The following is a 17,018-nucleotide window of genomic DNA, read 5'->3' on the forward strand; positions in this document are numbered from 1 at the left end:
CCTGAGCCAGCACAACCATGGTGTGGGGCCTCTGCTGATCAGCTCCAGTGAAGAATCGATGCGGCTGGCTCAGGATTCAGGATGCATTAACACCACTGAATCCAGGATCCACTCTAATACTTCAGTAGAGCTGTGTGCTATGAAGACCATTTGGGGTTAAATCTGACATTTCTAGACGACGATGCCAGCACTGCCAAAATCTTGAAGGGCTCTAAAGCAGAGGGCCTACACTAAGTTCAGAAGCAGCTACTCAACATTTCTACAAATCATATCCCTGAGCATCAAACTGGGCACATGAAAGCCAGGAAACATCCCATCAGTGGCACACCATGGAAAGTCTAGTTTAAGTAACTTGCCTAGTGTACCTTGAACCCAGACGCACAGAAGTACTGTGATCTTCAGGACAAAGCTCCACTGACTTCGCCACGAAGGCTTCCTTCCTCTGGCAAGGATTCTCCTACTCTTACCACTTCACCTTCAGCAACCACTTTCTTCATTGCAGTTATAACTTGGAAACAAGACACTCTGCTCTAAAAATGATAAAAACAGTTCTGGGATAAGATACCATAAAAGTTACAACTGAAGAAACACTACTCATTACACCGCATCATCTTCTCTCCCCTCTAACTTGGGCTATTAATATATATATATATATATATATATATATTTAATATGTTTTTGAAAATTCCTCCTGCAGCATCAGAGTTATCCATTGATTATCTGCAGGATCACAATCTCTAGAGATACAAGATACACTCAGGCATGAACCGACTATCTAGCAGCAGCAGCAGGTTGTGCACTGCAGTACTGGTTGCCCACTCAACCATTGCTAGAGGGGGATGAAATATCTGCCTGCAGGCATGGAATTTCTCAGAATCCTGCCAAGTGCCAGACATGTAACTCGGGTCTCTACACAGATTCACCTTTGCCATTCACGCCTCTCTGCCCTAACTCTCCTCTCTGGCCCTTACCTTCCCATCCATATTCAACACCTCCTGGCATAGCATCTCTTTGGGGCCTCACTTGGGTCTTTTTTCACCCAGATAACCTGAATTCATTATCAGAACAACCATCCCCAAGGCCCCACCTAACCACAGGTGGTCCAGGGGCGTCTCTTCCAGCTCCCGTCTGACTTCACTGCAGGAGAGCCAGAGCAAAGCAGCTCTGTCCATCCTGCTCCCATTTTCCTCGTCCTGTTCAGAGCCTGCAGCTGGGACTCCTGACACAGTCCGTGTTCCCAGTATTCCTCAACGTTGGAATGGTTTAGTGAAAGCAAGTTAAAGACAGGACAAGAGGAAAACCTGAGAGGAAAACACTTAAAAGGGCAAAGCACTTGCTATTTTTATTCAAAGCACTGTGGTGAGCGTAATTATGCAAATTCCAAACACTTGTCATAATTGACCTTTTCAAAACATGTATGTCCATGTGTCTAACATACAACTCATTGGTGAACCCTGAAATGTTGTAAAGGTCATCAGTTCTAGAACTTCTTCTCATTACATCACTAAAGAAATTAAGATGCACCTAGCAGCAACCACCGATGAAAACAGACTTGCTTAAAAACAGGTAAAACTTTTGAAGCATTGGTTTAAAAAAAACTTGTACCTTGAAAAAGTTCAGTAAACAGAAAAGAAAAAAATACTCTTGGTACAGAATATATCAACCTTTTTGCTCTGAAAATAAAATTCAGCAATGCCAGAGTTTAAAGATTCTGGTCACCTGAAGCCCTGCAAGCAGATTTAGCAAACGGTCAGAAGCCACCAACAATTCAAACCGGGTTTATTCTTGCAGTGTGTAGAGTAACTCTAAATCTCATTGTGTGCAGATCCTTTGGGGCTTGGCTGTCTCTTCCGCCCTATTGCTCCGAGAATTGTGTCACGGACCTTTGTATTCCTCTGGGGAAGGTTGTTCTCCACCTTTCTGATCTCATTCAAAGGAACACAGCTGCTCCCCACACTGAAATTATGTTCATGCTACAGTCTTTCTACAAAGAGCTCACACAGAGCCTAGCATAACATTTAATAAGATTAATCTCTATGAAGATTATCACGGAGAGATTTCAGAATATGCACGGAAAATACAAAAAAAACACAAATGCACAAATACTCACAAACCACTATGCAATTGAAGTTTGTCATATTTTCTATGCGGGTCCACTTGTGAAATTCCAAGTATTTTTTTTTTCCTTTCAAGAAACTGAAGCACAATAGGTGAAGGTGTCCTTAATTAGAACAGTAGTTACAACATGAAATACAGACCCTATTCCAGGACAGAAATGACAGAACTATGGCTCTTAGCAAGGGACTGAAACAACGAACATTTTAAAAAAGCTGAGGGGCAGATCAGGAAGAGCATAACAGAAGACAATGAATCTACAACAATTTATGCCAATGAAGACAACTTGTCTTTGACGCTCAAGGTCATTTTTTCCCCAAAAAGAACAGACCTTTTTTCTGGAATTTGCATGCAGTACAAGCCTTCACCTCCTGAATTAATCTTCCACACAGCAATATCACGAACTGTAGCACAAATACTACTTTTTCCATTGGTATCTATGCTCTTTCAGAGAGATGTGTTGGTTCAAACACTTCTTTTACAACAGATAGAAGGACATCACAAAATATGAGATGGTCCCACAGCAGGCTCTTTGAAATTCAAATAAGGCTACATATCCTTCAACCCTACCATACAAGACCATAACGGGGCTGATTACAGCAAGCACACTACATGCACTACATGCTAGCAGAGGTCTGTGTCAAATCAGTGATGGGACACAGTGTCAAGCTTCGCAGCAGGGTTTTAACTGCTTATTCTCACCTAGCGCCTGCCCGCAGTGCCTGTCACCACCAGGAACATTCCATAAAGTCCCAAACGACCACTACAAGGACACCAAATATAGGCCGGCACACAGCAGCTGGAGTCATCCTGCCATTGTTATTCCATTTTCACCCAGGACAGTCAGCAACTTAGGATCCATTTCTGGAGATCGTGTAATACTGCAGTAATTGTTCGGTAACCAGCTGAATAACTTGCATTAGATAACTTTTACTGCTCAGCCTTTACATATATTCCAGGAGGTGGTGCTGTTACTCGGATGGAAATGGACTAAAACTTGCACACATCATGTCATCATGTTTGTGCACTGAAAACACTGGCTGATCATACCATTTAACATGCCTATGCAGACAAAATACTCCACCAGATCAGGAGGATTTTATGCAAAGAAGTGCGCAAGCCCACAGGAGCATGCGCATGATGCAAACTGAACACTCAATTTTGTGCAAAGCAACTTTTTAAATGCATTCAACATTTTTAAAAATTCAAAGCCTATCAAGCCCTAATGTTCCCAGTCCACATCTACTTGTTCTGAAAGGAACAGAAGCTCTTTAAGGTTTGAATTCATGAACAGCAATAAGTTATTCCTCACAGAGACTAAACCTGTTGTGTCGCCCATCTGTAACAGCCAGCTGAGACAGATGTTTTTAACAGAACCCACCCAAGAGATTTAGGGCCTACAATCAACTTACCTTACAACTTGATTATTTACCCTCTAAATGTCCTGATAAGAAATTATGGAGTCCCATCTCACCGAAGGAAGCAATATACATGGTGTTCATTGACATCTTCTACTCACACATGAACAACCCAGAAAGCAGACTAACACTACACCAACACCATCCTATCCCAGCCCACCCAATCTCTGCTGCGTGGAGAGCTAAAGCTCACCTGAATTCTTTATGGGTGTGGAATTGACCATGCATAATGTAAACAAAGCCAGACAGGCTATTTGTTCGGTGTTATTTACTTCCTACCAAGGACCTTAGATCCTTAGGCCAAAGAAATTCCCTTGAAAACAGGTTAATAATCAACAAGCATAAGTATTTTCCATCAAATTTTGAAGCAAAATTATTAGCTATTCACACCCAAGTTCTACGGCTTTCTCTGCACATCAATTTGGCAGACAGCTGCATTATTTATTTGCTGACACACACAGTAAATCGATCTACTGGCATTTAAAGGTGTCGTCTTTACTCATTACTATTTCAGTGACCTCTCCAACACTGCCAACATTGCACCAACGGCCTGAGTTCTCACTACAACTTTTAATCTTTGCTAATCACAAAACCAGCATGACTGAATTCCACGCATGAAGGAATATAAGAAGAGAGAGAAGGAACCAAAGGAACAGGCTGATTTGCTTCAAAGTTCATTGATCTCTATACATGCTCACCGTTTGATGAGAAAGTTAATTTAATGACTCTGAAGGGCAACATACATTTTTCAAGCTCAAGGTAAAACATCAGAGCTGGTGACACTGCAGTGCTGAATTAAGGTAGGTGGGCTTCATACACAAGGAGGGGATTATATCACATTGGGATCGCAAGTCTGAAAAACTACACAATCTGTCCCACGTCACAGCCACTCACTATAGCATCTCGGGAAAGAGGGAACACACGTAGAGGACAAGAACTAACGGGAGCGTGCACACATCCCTGGAAATGGAACACCAGTTGAAATAACATCATCTCCCATTCACCAACATCTCTGGGTGGCACAGGAACCAAACAAGACAGTGACCAATAACTCAAAACTGCACATACAGATAACCACGGCCAAGTCAAACCGCAGGAGAAGTTGGAATTTTGATCATGCCTCACTAGGGAAAAACATAATTAAAACTATTACACTGGGAACGCTTCCAGCTCTATGAACCTGACAAAGACATTTATGATGATAAAAGAATAACAACATCCAGTAAAATCCCTGTACATAAAAACATATCAAGAGTTTTATTGTCAGAAATTCAAGGGAAGGACATTTGAACGAGTTAAAGTGAATGTGCAACTGCTATAGAAAAGGGGTAGCATGACTTTTCCGTTTCATAAACGGAAATTTAGCTTCACAGCTCTGTATTCTAGCATGCTTCCCCTGTCAGAACAAACATCTCGTTTTATTGTAGGTCAGAACAACTTATATCAGGATATTATGGATGAAAATGAACTCTTGGCTTCAATAAAACCAGTCCGATGTCCTTTCTGTGATGGCTGATTTTTGACACTTTGATCCGTTCATGCACTTCTCTCTTTGAGAGGTGCCTAACATGAGAAGGAACGTATAACACCATCCACCATTAAGGGGTGCATTACGGTAAGAAATGTATATGCTTGCTCTTTCTATTGATACATGCAGCAGGTTATTATTTGAGGTGCCATTAACTGAAATGTCATATTACTCAAAGAGGAAAAAAATTACTTCACAGTTTTTAGAAAAAACATTTGGCAGAGTGCTGCCATCTGCACCAATATTTGAAACCAAGCTATTCAAATATGCATAATTCACTTAATCTTATGAAGATATTTGGAAAATTAGGCTTTTTACTATGTTTTCCAAAGGAGCAGCACTTTGCATACTGAGTACTGTATCCATCTGGAAAACTGGCACTTGCAATAGCCTTGCCTTTTCAAGCCCGCAACACCTTGTTATATCGGGCTCTTCATACATACCAAGCATCTGACTTCTGGAAGCTGCTTTTCGGGAAATAAGGGTAAGGGGAGACAAAAGCTACTCAAAGGATGACAGTAAGAATGTTAAGTCTCTTGAAAATATGTATACTGAAGTGTAGCGAGGACAGCGTGCAACCACTTGCCGAGGCGACCGGCTCCGGGGCAGACGCGTGCTGCAGCGGAGCGCGGGATCGGGACAGGCAGGGCTATTTTTCGGGCATCGAGCCTACGTGAGGGAGCCGCCAGGCACCGGCAGCCCTCGTGAGGGAGGCTGACGAGGCGTAGGCGGAGCCAGCAGCGTCAGCGACAGCTCCTCCCCCCAGCCTTTCTTAGGCAGCCCTTAGGGAGCGCGACGACCAGGGAGTGACGCGGCAGTTAGCGAGGCAGTTAGGAAGGGCGGAGCGCTCACACCCGCCCGTAGGGACACCTCCTCTAACGGCACTCTCCCGTCAGCTGGGCTGCAATGGTCTCCACCAGGCACGGTGCTTTCTCTAGGAAGTCAGTACACACCCAGACCGACTGCCCGTCCAAACATGCGGCGGTTCAGGTCTCCGGGTGCGGGGAGTGTCTGAGCCTCTTGCTGCCATCGGCGGGAGGCAGAGGGACTGCTTGCGTGAGGTGCGAGCAGGTGGACGACCTGGTCCGCATGGTGGCGGAACTCAAGGAGGAGGTGCAGAGGTTGAGGGATATCAGGGAGTGCGAGCGGGAGATAGACTGGTGGAGTGACTCCCTGCAGGACCGGAGGGAGAGGGACCGGGGTGAGACGCCCCAAAGGGGGGTGGGCCCCCTGCCCTGTTGCCATCGGGCAGAGGGAGGGGACCTGCGAGTTGAGGAGGAATGGAGACAGGTCCCTTCTCGACCTCGCAGGAGATGCCCTCCCCTTCCGGCACTGCCTTCCCAGGTGCCCTTGAACAATAGGTTTGAGGCCCTGGAGCTTGAGAGACCGGTGGGTGAGGACGAGGTAGGAAGCCTACCCAGGAGGATGCCTGAGGTGAGGAAGTTGACTCCACGCCTCAGGACTGCCTCCACCAAGAAAGAAAGAAGGGTGATTGTTGTGGGCGACTCCCTCCTCAGGGGAACGGAGGGCCCTATTTGTCGGCCTGACCCCACACATAGGGAAGTCTGCTGCCTCCCTGGGGCCAGGGTCAGAGACGTTACCAGGAAGCTTCCAAACCTGGTTCGCCCCTCTGACTATTACCCGCTTTTGATAGTCCAGGCTGGCAGTGATGATCTTGAAAAGAGAAGCCTCAAGGCTATCAAACAGGACTATAGGGGGCTGGGACGATTGGTGGAGGGAGCGGGAGTGCAGGTGGTGTTTTCGTCTATCCCTACAGGGGAAGGGAGAGGCATGGAGAGGACATGGAAAGCTCACGTGGTTAATAGGTGGCTCAGAGGCTGGTGCCAGCACAGAAATTTTGGGTTTTTTCACCATGGGGAGCTTTACTCGGCACCCGGCCTGATGGCCCCAGACGGGTCCCTATCTCCAAGGGGAAAACGGATCCTAGGCCAGGAGCTGGCGGGGCTCATAGAGAGAGCTTTAAACTAGGCAAGAAGGGGGACGGGGCTCAAACAAGGCTTGTTGGAGCTGTGCCAGGGGAAACAACGGCTAGGCTGGGGAAGAAGGCGATGGCCCAGCTGAAGTGCATCTACACTAATGCACGCAGCATGGGTAACAAACAGGAGGAGCTGGAAGCCATTGTGCAGCAGGAAGGCTACGACTTGGTTGCCATCACGGAGACATGGTGGGACCGCTCCCACGACTGGAGTGCTGCAATGCCTGGCTATCGGCTCTTCAGGAGGGACAGACAGCACAGAGGGGGTGGTGGCGTGGCTCTCTACATTAGAGAATCTTTTGATGTTGTGGAACCCCAGGCTGGGAATGATAAGGTTGAATCCCTGTGGGTTAGGATCCGCGGGAAGGCCGGCAAGGCTAGCGTCCTGGTCGGGGTCTGTTATAGACCGCCGAACCAGGATGAGGAGATGGATGAGGAGTTTTATAGGCAACTGACAGAAGTTGCAAAATCGTCGGCGCTTGTCCTCGTGGGGGACTTCAACTTCCCGGATATATCCTGGAAACACAACACGGCACAGAGAAAGCAGTCTAGGAGGTTTCTGGAGAGCGTGGGAGATAGCTTCCTGACGCAGCTGGTCAGTGAACCTACCAGGGGTGGTGCCCCGCTAGACCTTCTCTTCACAAACAGAGAAGGACTGGTGGGAGATGTGGTGGTCGGAAACTGTCTTGGACAGAGTGACCACGAAATGGTAGAGTTCTCTAGTCTTGGCGAGGCCAGGAAGGGGACCAGTAAAACTGCTGTATTGGACTTCCGGAGGGCTGACTTTGAGCTGCTCAGGACGCTGGTTGGCCGAGTCCCTTGGGAGGCGGTTCTGAAGGGCAGAGGAGTCCAGGAAGGCTGGGCGCTCCTCAAGAAGGAAATCTTAACGACACAGGAGCGGTCCGTCCCCACGTGCCCAAAGACGAGCCGGCGTGGAAGAAGACCGGCCTGGCTCAACAGAGAGTTGCGGCTTGTGCTTAACAGAAAAAAGAGGGTTTATAATCTTTGGAAAAAAGGGCGGGCTACTGAGGAGGACTACAAGGATGTAGCAAGGCTGTGCAGGGAGAAAATTAGAAAGGCCAAAGCTCATCTGGAGCTCAACCTGGCTACTGCCGTTAAAGACAACAAAAAATCCTTTTACAAATATATCAACGCGAAACGGAGGACTAAGGAGAATCTCCATCCTTTACTGGATGCGAGGGGAAACCTAGTTACTAAGGATGAGGAAAAGGCTGAGGTGCTTAATGCCGCCTTTGCCTCAGTCTTTAGCGGCAATACCGGTTGTTCTCTGGATACCCAGTGCCCTGAGCTGGTGGAAGGGGATGGGGAGCAGGATGTGGCCTTCGCTATTCATGAGGAAATGGTTGGCGACCTGCTAAGGAGCTTGGATGTGCGCAAGTCGATGGGGCCGGATGGGATGCACCCGAGGGTACTGAAAGAACTGGCGGAGGAGCTGGCCGAGCCGCTTTCCATCATTTATCGGCAGTCCTGGCTATCAGGGGAGATCCCAGTCGACTGGTGGCTAGCCAATATGACGCCCATCTATAAGAAGGGCCGGAGGGTAGACCCGGGGAACTATAGGCCTGTCAGTTTGACCTCAGTGCCAGGGAAGCTCATGGAGCAGATTATCTTGAGGGTCATCACGCGGCACTTGAAGGGCAAGCAGGCAATCAGGCCCAGTCAGCATGGGTTTATGAAAGGCAGGTCCTGCTTGACGAACCTGATCTCCTTCTATGACAAAGTGACGCGCTTGGTGGATGAGGGAAGGGCTGTGGATGTGGTCTACCTTGACCTCAGTAAGGCTTTTGACACCGTTCCCCACAACATTCTCCTCAAGAAACTGGCTGCTCGGGGCTTGGACTGGCATACGCTTCGCTGGGTTAGAAACTGGCTGGATAGCCGGGCCCAGAGAGTTGTGGTGAATGGAGTCAAATCTGGTTGGAGGCTGGTCACAAGTGGTGTCCCCCAGGGCTCGGTACTGGGGCCGGTCCTCTTTAATATCTTTATCGATGATCTGGATGAGGGCGTCCAGTGCACCCTCAGTAAGTTTGCAGATGACACCAAGCTAAGTGCGTGTGTCGATCTGCTCGAGGGCAGGAAGGCTCTGCAGGAGGATCTGGATAGGCTGAGGTCAACTGTATGAAGTTCAACAAGGCCAAGTGCCGGGTCCTGCACCTGGGGCACAACAACCCCAAGCAGAGCTACAGGCTGGGAGATGAGTGGTTGGAAAGCTGCCTGGCAGAGAAGGACCTGGGAGTACTGGTTGATAGTCGGCTGAATATGAGCCAGCAGTGTGCTCAGGTGGCCAAGAAGGCCAACAGCATCCTGGCCTGTATAAGAAGCAGTGTGGCCAGCAGGTCTAGGGAAGTGATTGTCCCCCTGTACTCGGCTCTGGTGAGGCCGCACCTCAAGTACTGTGTTCAGTTTTGGGCCCCTCGCTACAGGAAGGACATGGACGTGCTCGAGCGAGTCCAGAGAAGGGCGACCAAGCTGGTGAGGGGTCTGGAGAACAAGTCTTACGAGGAGCGGCTGAGGGAGCTGGGCTTGTTCAGCCTGGAGAAGAGGAGGCTCAGGGGCGACCTTATCGCTCTCTACAGTTACCTTAAAGGAGGCTGTAGAGAGGTGGGGGTTGGTCTGTTCTCCCACGTGCCTGGTGACAGGACGAGGGGGAATGGGCGAAAGTTGCGACAGGGGAGTTTTAGGTTGGATGTTAGGAAGTACTTCTTTACCGAAAGCGTTATTAAGCATTGGAACGGGCTGCCCAGGGAGGTGGTGGAGTCACCATCCCTGGAGGTCTTTAAAAGACGTTTAGATGTAGAGCTTAGTGATATGGTTTAGTGGAGTACTTAGTGTTAGGTCAGAGGTTGGACTCAATGATCTTGAGGTCTCTTCCAACCTAGAAATCTGTGTCTCTCTGTGTCTTTTCCTTTCATTTTAGAATCAGGCACAAAGGAATGGACCAGAGGAACCCCTTAAATAAGTTGGAGAGCTTCAAGAAGTCACGAATTTCACAGCTGACTATGCTGACAAACAATTCCAATTTTGGACCAGTTCAAGCAGTAAGTGACATAAGAAAATAACTTTTAATACACATGCACTAGAGCTGGAACTTGTTTGGGACCACACCTGCTAGAGCAGCAGACTCTGGAGATGGAAACTGGCCACCCACAGCTCATTTGAAGAAAACATCTGCTGTCCTGCTTCTGTCCATCTCACTGATCAACCATTTTGAAGGGGCAGCTCTCATTTTATTTATTCACTGTTTAAACTTGGGAAAGGTAGAATGAAACTTTCACAGATTATAACCAAGCAACACGAATGCCCACTAAAATTCCTTGACTGTACCATCCTGTCTGAAATAAATACAGATTCTTTCTATTTTACCCTGAGCCTCTACCTTACAGACACACCTGAAGCAGGCATCATGACTGCGTAACCAGGTATGACATCCTGCCTGCTCAGATGGGATAGTCTCCCACTTCCAGATTTATGATTTTAACCCAAGAAAGGGAAGAGCATGCAAGAAAGAAGACTTTTTGAATGATTCATTGATAGAGCTGTCAAAACCAAACAGGCTTCATTAGAGTATCATTATGCATTAGTGTAAAAGATCAGTGACAATTTCAGGATAAGGCTTTGGAAAAAAGTGGTTGCAAAGTTCTTCTACACAGCCTAGAAGTTACTTGTTCCAGCCCACCAGACCTTTCTGGACACTTACTAAGCTCAAAGTCTGTAAAGTATGGGCCTCAGAGGACCGTGCTGCTGTCTGCTCTGAGCTGCTGAGCAAACCACAGAAGAAGGACTGTGAAGCAGAAAAAAAAATATCTCAAGCTGACCTGGCCACTTGCTCTAGGAAAAAAACAGTATTCCAGGAAAACATTCTAAACAGCTGAACCTTTTCAAGAGGCTGGATGCAAACGGTTCATCCAAAGAATACTCTGTGATGAAAGATTAATGTGCACTTTACTTTAGGGAGTTTGAACATAAGACCATCTCCCATTTTCAAATCTACTTTCCTGAATTTCTGTGTGTGCAATATTTACAATGGCCATTTTGACTCTTAAGGTGTCAGCAGAAGGAATATCTTCCTTGAGTAAGCAGATGTGAACAGACTGCAGAAACATGCCAAATACTGATTTTGCGAGGACCAAGCTTAAAATTTCAATCTGGTTTCAGTTACATATAGAAGAGCTTCCATGAACTGATTCATAAAACAAATGCATTACATTGTACTAAAACAGGCGAATTGTACTACTACAAACAATAAAGTGAAACATCTATGGTAATCAAATATTTGAGAGCAGCAGAAATATATCCTTACAGCTAAAACAGTATGCTAGGAAAAATAATGTTGCCCTAGGAGGTTCGGTCTGAACACAGAAGAAAACTTTTTTTACTTCGCAGATGACTGAACATGGAACCAGGTCACTCATAGAAGTCACAACAGTCGGCCTGCTGATCTAGAATGGGTTTATTCTACAATCCTTTTCTTCACTGGCACTTTCAGTCAGGTCTCTCCCCACTGCCTGTCTACCAGTTTTTGCAAAACCCAGCCTAATACCTGTCTTCTATACCCTTTCAAACAAGGAAAAAACATTTGGTGGATACAAGTTGTAAGTGAGGAGACAGTTCAGTAATACAAGTCTTTAATTCTGTTGGAAATGGTTAAAAGTGTTGTGAGGAGTGCAGTCTTCTGCTGAACAATGTTTGTCTAAAGCAAACTAAGTGTCCAAGTATTACAGAAAAAGCGTTACCTGCTTGTAGTTCTCCGGCTGTCTGATGAGATCCATTTCTGTGACGGAAAAATGTCCAAGGATCTGGTCCACATGAGAGCCAGTAGTGAGTAAATGGATCTGGAACAGATTAAAGATATTTGTCAGTATGATGACCAGGTCAGTAACAACACTGTCAGCTGCCAGCTGATGGCTGCACGGATGCAATGGTGACGTGAACCAGCAGTTACAAGCCCATTCCCAATGGATAAGCACGAGTATAGCTACTACCACCACCAAAACAGACCTCTTTAAAGCATTCTGCAGGGACTCATCAGCACACTCCACAAAACAGACTGTCCAACACTATTACAAGAAACACATGCAAGAATTGGTACTGTTGTCACCACAGTAAAGTGAAAAATTGCTCTCTTCATTATGTCTCTGAGTCTTTTTCCTTGTTTCCTTGCTACACACACTCTTGAATGTAGCATGAAGGATAAAAACATTTACATAGATAGCAGAAGTCTTAACAGGGGTAAAGGATACCCTCAGGACAATTTGCGATTTATTCCTTTAAAGCAGGAAATGCTACCTTGTTACAGCAAGATTCTGTTTTGCTGCTATATATTCTTGGTTTTCTCTTACCGGGACCTTATCCCAGCTGCACTGGTGATGGTATCATCAATTACTCGACGAAGAAGCTTCCCAAGTTAGTCAAGGGAACAATAAAAAGCAATCCCTCCTATACAGAGCTGATCCCCTTTGTTACTGTAATAACTGCAGCTGCCAAACAAGAGAGCGGTGCACATTTGTCAGACAATCGCTCATATTTCATTAATATTTCTGCCAGAAGACAGAGAATGCTTCCTGCTTTTCTTTCTTTATTTTAATATGAATTTTATCATACACTTGGGTATTGACAACTATTTTAAAGTTGACAGGCACTGGGCAATTATCAACCCTTCCCTGAAACTTAGGAATATTTTAGCATTCCTTTCCCCAAACTCACTTCTGGTGACAACCATCTGTCACATGTGCAAAGCTATGCAAGTTTAAAAATAAAAAAAGCACCTCCCCACACAATGTTCTTCCTTTCTACTCACCACTCCTCTCTGGACTGCATTCTTGTGTAACTGCAGCAGCAAAACCCTTGGGCCCCAGCACCGGGGCTGAATTTCAACCCTTCTTCAAAGGTTTGTTGCAGCTACGTTACCAGCTAAAGCCCAAAGCAAATACCCTAAAGCTGGAAACACTACCGAGACAAAAGAAATGGGTGAGAAAAGGGTGAGAGACAGGGCATGTGTAGCTGTCGCTGTAAGGAACGGCAACAGACAACAGAGGAAGCAGGTTTGATTTAACCTTACACTAACCTTCTTTGCTCCAGAGTACAGGCACAGCTCCTCAAATGCCACTTCTAGGAAGCTTCCTATACCAATTCCTAAATGCCCGTGAGCTCAGGCAATTTGCAAAGAGATGAGCTTGCCTAATCCATGTAAGAGAAGATGAAAAAGGGACTTGCTCATAGCTCACACACGTGCACAAGAGGAAAAGCTTCTACTGCATTGAAGAATGCACTATTGAGATCTAAGGGCAGATTCATGTTACGAAAACAAAGATTTTCAAATATTAAAAATCTCAAAACAAGAAGATTTATTTAACCTATGCAGACATTTACAGCAGGCTCTTCACACCAAGATATAGGTGCATCCAACACCTGCAGCTCAGATCACTCAAATTACCAGTAACGTGGTCATCTCCCAGCATCAGTCTCTGCCCTGTTATTCAGAACATCAAGACTTGTCCATGCCCCTTTGATCTTTTACTATATAAGATATATAGACACCACCAATCTAATCCACTGTAATACATCTTATTTTATACTGATCAGTTCAGAGCAGGCACAAGAAACAACTCCCTTCATTGGAGGTATTTCCCAGCACTGCTTTACATCCTTAACAGAATACAACTCTTGCTCTCACAGTTTTCCAAGCACATTATGACTTTTACAGTCATTTTACCACAATCTGATAATAACAATTATGTTAAAGTCCCTCTTCTATTGTCGGGAACTCCATTTAATATCATTTTATTCCTACTAACCTATGCCCATAGTCCACAATCAGATATCCACCTGCTTAACAAAATTCACAACTTAATTCAGGCTAACCCTCCCCTATTTCAGCTCTAATTTCTGTCCTAGTTTTCAGTGGATGAAGGATAGCTGAAAATACCCACAGGAAATCCATCAGCTTTGCAGAAACTCCACTATTTCTTTTCACATGCTGATTGTGGCACAATGATATTTTTTTTTAAAGCCAGTTTTAAAATATTCAGGTTCCTACCTCTTTGTTTGAAACTATACAAGGCTTCTCATTCACTTTTTTTTTTTTAAGGTAGTGGCAATTCAAGGTCTAACAAAAACCAGCTGCTCTCCCCCATGAATTCAAGAGGGATCAAAAACCTGGCAGATATCCCACTGGTACCTGATAGAAAGAAGAAATGGAACAGCAGGAGCCATGAGGCGTGCCTTAATATGGTAATTTCTCCCTCATGCTTCGATATATTTGAATGCATACCAGGTAAATAAGTACCACTGAGAATTTTGAGGGAATTACGGTAGAATTGCTCTATTATACTTTCAAAGCAGGCCAACCTGCCCATGTCGAGAAGCCATTATAATGTTATTCAACAGCTCATAGCCTCAGGCTGCAAAGCTCCTCAGCACCAGAGAGGTTAAGATTTCCCTGAGGAGGTCTCCATCCTCCAGCAGGCCACGTGTGTGTCTGTGAGCTCCAACACGCCTCCCAGGAGCTGAAGTCACTCAAGAGCAGCTCATCGGGACGGCTTGCAAAGAGGAACAGCTAGTCTGAGCACCTAACAAGCAGTTCACACCACACTGTAGCTCCAGGGAGGCTTCCCTCCTCACTAACCCGAATTGCTTGCTGCACAACTTCATGCCATCAACCTTAAGCAGCTGCAGACACGACAGAGAACACGGGGCTCCCAGTGATCCCATACCTCAGAGATCAGGGTTTCAGTTACCAGCTGTGCACTTTAGAGAAAGAAGAGTCAGTTATTTTTCCATTTGACCTCCTATTTCCCTCCTACCATTCCTCTTCCCTTTCTCCAGGCAGTACAGCACTGTTTCATTACGACATGAGTCATCACTTGTAACCTGAAAGTACATGTCCCCCATCACCTGAGCAATTCAGTATTTTTTCCACAAAATCATAGAAGAAAAATCCTCTTGTATATCTTCAGTCCAGCCTCTTGCTCTGACAAGGCCTGTTGTCAACACGTGCATGCAAGTTCTGCAAACCTTTGAGGATGGAGATAGTTCATTATCTCTGTTGACCTGCTCCAATGCTGCCCATCATCCCAAAGAGGCTTTTTCTAACATTCCTGAACCTGCCGTGCTACAACCTGAGGCCCTTTTCCCTTAGTCTATCATCTGGTACTACTAAGAACAACACAGATCCATCCTCTGTGTAACTACTTGTCATATAGCTGAAGGGAGCAACTTGCTGGTGCCTCCCACATCCAGACAACACAAGCCCAACTCCCTCAGCTTTGTCTTGGAGATCATGTTCATCTTAGCTAGTCCTTCACCATCTTGGTAGCTTCTTGTTGGATCCTCAATAAACAATTCTTATTTCCAGTAGCAATATCCATGCTTAAAAAATAGTGTGGCAAAGCAGTCATTTCCTGAATGAGAACATTTTCCAAGCGTGATGCATTTTTCTCAGAAAGCCCCAAATAGAGAATATGGTATTTTAGAGCCTGTGTGAGTCACAAAATGAAATCTGTGGAAGTGTCGCCACTACTTGGCAAAAACCATAGCTCATGATCAGCAGTAAATAAGACTGTTTCACAGCTGAGATACATAACCTGTTAAGTTATTAAACAGAGTAAAAGCCATAATTATCATTTTGTAGAGAAAGCCCTCTACATCTGTCAGTGTAATTAAAAATCATAGCACTCATTAGCCTTTTGCATACCATGTTTGCGGTTTCTATGAGAAAAGCAACAACTTATACAGGTCATACTGGATCAGCTCAGTCTTGTAACATAAAGCAGAGTAGTTTAAAAGTTTTAAGACTAAGTTAATGCAACAGCAGAGACAAAAGTTTTCTGTAAACAGTCAAAAAATATCAATTGTTGTTTATGCAGCTGTTAAACTGTACACATGTTGTGTTTTGTGGTACCATAAAAGTTAACATTAATGTGGCACCGTAATGAAATCCCTTCCAATCACTTTCGCCTTTCAATTTTTCTGCTTTTAATTCAGATTAAAACATAAATCAGAACTCTGCACGTTATTACAGCTCTGAACAGAACTCACAGTCACACATACGTATTTGACCATGCATAATATCAGTGTGTGATCACAAACGGAGGAGCTGGGCTCCAGTCCATCCTCAGGTATAGAACTGCATCGTATTTAACCTGTCCCATATGTTCCTCTGACTGTACCGATCCTAACTTTAACAAACATTTTTCCTTAGGTAGCCAGAGGGGAAAAGAGCCCAGGTTTATTGCAAAGTACAGTCTCCACAGGAGGTCATCATGTCCCCTGTAAACAGTCAGCAGTGTTGCCTAATCAGCACATCTCTCCCTTTCAGTGCCCGATCTGGACCATGAGAGAGTGTCTGTTCTCGAGGCCCCTGGTTTGACCTGCTCTTAATTCTTTCTTGCTCTCATTAACTGCAAGCTGAGGTAGTGAGACTGCCTAATGATTTGTTACTGCCAACTACTAGCTAAGTCAGAGCACTGATGATGAGTTATGGAGGTATTTGCCTCACCTACCATAAAAATCAGCGTACCCAAAATAGAGGTAGCTTTTCAAGGGGAGGAGATACCAATCATTTCATTTGAGTTTTACATCATTAAGGCATCTCTTCCAACAGCATCACTGTCTGTAATCTCAGCACAAAAGCCAAGGACTGCACCTGCACTTAAAGTGAATTGCTATCTTCCTTTCCAGCTCAGGAAAGCACATTCACAGTGGGCAACGAGAAGCAAAAGGTTACTTTAGATGCTGCACACACAGCACCTGATCTTTCCCTTGGGCTGTCAATCAGACATCTTCCCCAGCAATCAATTCATGTAAAGAACAAAATGTAACCTCATTACAGTTTTCAGCCTTGCTCTGTCACATGCAGGATTAAAGCCAAGAAGGCATCTTCATTCAAAAGCCTCTTGTTCTGATTCTGACAACTTTCTGATGTGCCTTCTTTGAGGAGAAA

General features: G+C 45.3%; 1 protein-coding gene across 3 annotated transcripts in view; it reads right to left on the bottom strand.

Moving 5' to 3' along the window:
* TEDC1 (tubulin epsilon and delta complex 1) overlaps positions 1–17,018 on the bottom strand; it is a 75,931-nt gene that overhangs the window by 39,011 nt on the left and 19,902 nt on the right. For all 3 annotated transcript variants that reach the window (XM_035537938.1, XM_035537939.1, XM_035537940.1), the window contains exon 5: positions 11,812–11,910. In XM_035537938.1, coding sequence (XP_035393831.1) covers positions 11,812–11,910 — 99 coding nt within the window. The remainder of the gene's footprint in view (positions 1–11,811; positions 11,911–17,018) is intronic.

This window comes from Cygnus atratus, chromosome 8 (assembly GCF_013377495.2).
Source record: "Cygnus atratus isolate AKBS03 ecotype Queensland, Australia chromosome 8, CAtr_DNAZoo_HiC_assembly, whole genome shotgun sequence".
In the NCBI taxonomy this organism is placed as follows: domain Eukaryota; kingdom Metazoa; phylum Chordata; class Aves; order Anseriformes; family Anatidae; genus Cygnus; species Cygnus atratus.